The following is a 4,939-nucleotide window of genomic DNA, read 5'->3' as shown; positions in this document are numbered from 1 at the left end:
ATGCTATATAGTGTGGCTGAGCAAGCGGTGTACTACTGTTCCCAGCAGTGACACAATGACAGGGGGGACCCTGGCTAGCGTGGCTGGAGCGCGAACTACCCTGCCTGCCTACCCAAAGCTAAACCCACAGACAAATGGCGGAGATATGACGTGGTTCGGGTATTTATTTACCCGAACCACGTGACCGTTCGGCCAATCAGAGCGCGTTCGGGTCCGAACCACGTGACCCGTTCGGCCAATCACAGCGCTAGCCGAACGTTCGGGGAACGTTCGGCCATGCGCTCTTAGTTCGGCCATATGGCCGAACGGTTTGGCCGAGCACCGTCAGGTGTTCGGCCGAACTCGAACATCACCCGAACAGGGTGATGTTCTGCAGAACCCGAACAGTGGCGAACACTGTTCGCCCAACACTAATCCTAAGCATAATAAAATAATAAAACATGAAAATCATGGCAAAAAAAAAAACATTTAATAGTAACAATACGTAAACAAAACATCTTAATTCAGATCAAGCAGCAGTTGCAGCACAAAAAGTATTGAAACATCAATACACTTCCTGAGTATGAAATATTTTAAAGCAAGGGACAGCACAAAGTCCTACATCACATTCAGGGCAGTAAAAGCGCGTCTCCTTGCGCACCTTTTTTCCATTCGGCCCCCTCTTAGAGCAGCACACCACGCACATGCGGGTAGGTGTTGCTTTGCGCTCATTGGGTGGCACATGCTCTACAAAATGACGTCCTGTTAGTCGCACTGGATTTACGACATAGGAGGCACGACGTCCTGGTCTATTTGCCTCAGATTGTGGTTGCTGATGTTGTAAGCATATTTCCTCACAAACCTTCAAAATGTAGTCAAAGTGAGGAAGAGGCCTGTCATTTTGTTTCTTGTAGAGGACATAAGAATTCCAAAGACACTGCTCCACCAGATGTCTAAAGATTTTCTTGTAATATTTGCGCTGCTGTTTGCGCACAACGGGGTAGAATGTTATGCACTGGTCAGCACGGTCCACCCCACCCATTGTCTGATTATAATCCAGAATGACCTGGGGTTTCTGGATTGTCTTCCCAGCACGATTCTTGGCTGCAGCAGTGTCAGTGTTATGGACTGTTGACAAAACGGAAACATCTTTCTTGTCCTTCCAGCGGAGGGCCATCAGTTTACCCTTCTGCCATGCTGTGATTTCCCCTGGCTTCAGCTTCTGAGCTGAAAAGGCTGATGGCAGATTGCGACGGTTAGGCCGGACAGTGCCATATGAATCAGTCTTGTGTCTGATGAGGTGTTCATATAGTTCAGGGGAGGTGTAGTAATTATCTGTGGTCAGGCAATATCCCTGACCAAGAAGCGGTGAAATGAGGGAGAGGACAGAGGCAGATGCAAGGCCAAACTGGCTGTAGCTGGGGTCAAATTGTGTGCCTTTGCCAGTGTATATAATGGCATTCCAAATATATCCGGAATTAGATTCGCACAATAGGAACGATTTTATCCCAAATCTGGCACGCTTGGAAGAGATATACTGTTTCCAGGCAAGTCTCCCCTTATACGCCATTAGGCTTTCATCTACGCTAACGTCTCTTTCTGGAACATACATGGACTGAAATTTGCGTATGACCATTTGAAATAGGTCGTAGATCTTCCACAGTTTGGGGGCAGGATGGGTGGCCTCATCAAAGGTCTCATTATTCATGAAATGCAGGTTTTTCATGATGAGGCTAAATCTGTTTTCTGACATGACAGTCCCAAAAAAAGGTGTAGCAATCAGTCGGTTGGTGCTCCAATATGATGTCTGGCTGGGTTTCCCCACAACCCCTTGGAGGATGAGGATGGCCAGGAATAGCCATATATCATCCTGGGTGACTGGTTCCCACCTTTTTCCCCTAGCAAACCTCCTGAATGAACCAGGCTGCTGTTCCGCATAGCGGTTGGTCTCCTCCACTATAATTTGGATTATGGCCTCGTCCAAAAAAAGTTTCAAATAGGCCAGGGGGTTAGGATCACAGGGAACTTTTTGGCCAGGTTCGCCTGTAAATGGGAATCGCGGGGGGGCAGGATTATTCTGGGTAGGGTCTTTAGCGATCCATGTGCGGATGCTCTCAACCTCTTCGGTGAAGTCATCGCTGTCAGACTCTGAGTCAGATGATGACATGTTCGCCACATAGCTGTCACTTGAGTCTGAGAATAACAGCTGCTCATCCTCGCTGTCATCAAACTCCTGCATCAGGGTTCGCGGGGAGAGGCGTCTACGGGAGCTGGAAGCCATTACAGGGCAGGCGGCAGAAAAAACGTGCAAGGGTCAATCCAGGTGGCAATCAAATCGTCGTTGCTATCCAAAAGCAAGGGTCAAATCCAGGCGGCAATCAAAGCGTTGTCGTTATCAAAAAGCAAGGGTCAAATCCAGGCGGCAGTCGATAGAATAGTCGATAGTCCAAGCAAGGGTCAAAAACAGAAAAATCAGCAGAAATATCAGTGCAAGTGTCACCAGCAAAATCCAAACAGCAAATGGTGTTTTTTTTTTTTCTTTGTGTCATTTTATTTATACTGTTTCAAACTTGTTAATTTTTACTGTGTATTGGATTGGATACATGTGTATTCAATCCAATACAATTTCAAATTTACCGCGCCCCCTAGCGTCGACTTCACGTGCGACGTCATTGCGTCATGGCTAAAGGAGAGACGCGGAAGGAGAGGCGGAAGGAGACGCGAAAGGAGGAGGGACCGGAGGGGACCAGAGGACGGGATCGGTGGCCCAGAGGATGGGATCGGTGGCCCAGAGGACGTGATCGGAAGGCCCAGAGGACATGATCGGAAGGCACAAGAGGGTGGAGGGACGCGGAAAGAGATGCGGAAAGAGATGCGACGGAGGAACCGGAGGGGACCAGAGGACGGGATCGGAGGGCGGGATCTGAAGGCTCAGGACGACCAGAAGGCATCAGAGACACTGGGGACCGTCCGGAGAAAGGGGACTGCGCACCCTGTACCAGGGCAACCCATGGTAAAGTGCTGGGAAACTTTTTTTTTTACCCCGACACTGTATCGGGATTATCTAAATGGGCATTTCTTTTCACCCCGATGCAGTGTCGGGATTATCTGCCAGAGAGTTAACTGCCTTCTCTGCCACCACCAACAGGGTCCAGGACTCCAGGTGGATTCCTGAATTTTTATGACCGCTGCTGCTAGCAGCGGCTGCTACCAAACAAAGGCTTACACTCTAAGGGGAGGGGTAGATGGACACACTTGGTAGGGCTGTAGGATAAGTATTCAGTAGAGAGTTACTGTGTGGTAGGGGGTGGGTAGGCTATCTGGGAGAGGTGGGTTTTGAGGGCTTGCTTGAATGTGATGAAGCTGGGGGCAAGTCTGATTGATGATGGAAGGGAGTTCCAGGAAGCTCTTGAGAAATCCTGCAGGAGCGCACAGGAGTAGGAAATGCGAGGGGGTTAGTTGTCTTGCATTATGAAGGCTTCCAGTTATGTGTAGAGTGCTCCTGCACTCTATAAAATTTGGCACATTTATTGAGCTGATAAAGTTACCCAGAGCAGCAAAATGCATCGTCCACCGTGTTGAAGAAATTTATATTTTGAATTATTTGTGGGTACTTGTTTTGAAGGTAGGCCAACACTTGCCTTCCTATTTTACTATATATATATATATATATATATATATATATATATATATATATAACGGAATGGAATGGTATGTACAGATGAAAAACTGATGTGCAATGTTCAAAACTGATTTGTTTAGAAATGAAAATGGATCATTTTTTGATCAGTGCAGTGTGAACCGAGCCTTGGGTGTGTTTGCTCTGCATTTGCTCAAAATGTTTTTGTTTTGTTAAATGCCGCATGCAGCAATTCTGCAGCGATTCTTATTCACTTAAATTAGAATTGCAAACACAATTGCATCTTTGTGTGGATCAGTTCTGCAACGGACACAGTCGGACGCAGCTACCCAATAGGATAGAACACCCATAAGGGCTCGCTTAGCAGCTTTCATTGCTTTCCATTTGCTATTATTTGATAACAGAAGGATAAGGTTTTCTAGGCAAATTATTGACCTTATGAAGGTTTCCTCAGCTAGTGAAGGCTGCATTAACACTCTGCTATTTTTAGCTGGATAGCTGGATCCGGGGAAGATGTTTCTGTCCGAAAGATAAATTGTGAGATAAATTCTCTTAAACATCCCCAGGAGACCAGGAGGCCACCTCTAGTCTGCACTCTCTCACCCTTCTCCTTCAATATTTACAGAATGCGCTCCTGATTGTAGTGATTTATAGCTATGATTACCCTTCAAGTCATTCTTATGTGTTTGCATAAAACACATATTTTTGGTGACTATTTTGCCATTGATTTCCCTCTGCCATGCCACTTTGTAAGTTTTTGGACACTTTGTACATCTTTTTTGAAAGAAAGTGTGGCTGAAGAGATGCCCTGAAGGTTTTAAAAGTTTGCCTACCATTAAAATTGTAATGGGGCTCGACACAAATGTGCATATTGCGAATTCTCATGGTAAAATTCACAAACGATCTGCGAACATTCTTTCATGATCATTGTCCATCACAATTGACCCCACATATGAAAAGCATCAATCACTCTGACTCCCACATATGAAATGCAGCATTGACCCTAACATATAAAAAGCAGCACAATGGTAATGGCCCTTATTCAATTCACTTTTTCTCCTAATTGTTCTCCTATTGAAAAGACACTGAAGCGAGAAAAAAATTATGATATTATGATTTGTATGTGTAGTACAGCTAAGAAATAAAACATTAAGATCAGATACATCAGTCTAATTGTTTCCAGTACAGGAAGAGTTAAGAAACTCCAGTTGTTATCTCTATACAAAAAAAGCCTTTAACTCTATGACTTTCAAAGTCATGGAGAGGGCTGTCTTCTGACTTTTATTATCTCAACTGTTTTTTTCCTCTGCCAGAGGAGAG

The 4,939-nt window shown here is 45.5% G+C and overlaps 1 protein-coding gene across 1 annotated transcript; it reads right to left on the bottom strand.

The window, feature by feature from the left end:
• Positions 1-544: 544 nt before the first annotated feature.
• Positions 545-2,260, bottom strand: LOC137504625 (piggyBac transposable element-derived protein 4-like). Its single transcript, XM_068233207.1, has one exon. It carries the CDS (start codon positions 2,258-2,260, stop codon positions 545-547), a length of 1,716 nt encoding a protein of 571 aa, XP_068089308.1.
• Positions 2,261-4,939: the final 2,679 nt, after the last annotated feature.

Source organism: Hyperolius riggenbachi, chromosome 4 (assembly GCF_040937935.1).
Source record: "Hyperolius riggenbachi isolate aHypRig1 chromosome 4, aHypRig1.pri, whole genome shotgun sequence".
NCBI lineage: Eukaryota > Metazoa > Chordata > Amphibia > Anura > Hyperoliidae > Hyperolius > Hyperolius riggenbachi.
The sequence above is the reverse complement of the archived record's forward strand: the minus strand, read 5'-3'. Positions and strand labels throughout refer to the sequence as shown.

Coding starts and splice junctions, on each gene's coding strand:
- LOC137504625 (XM_068233207.1), bottom strand. CDS start 2,260: ATGGCTTCCAGCTCCCGTAGACGCCTCTCCCCGCGAACCCTGATGCAG.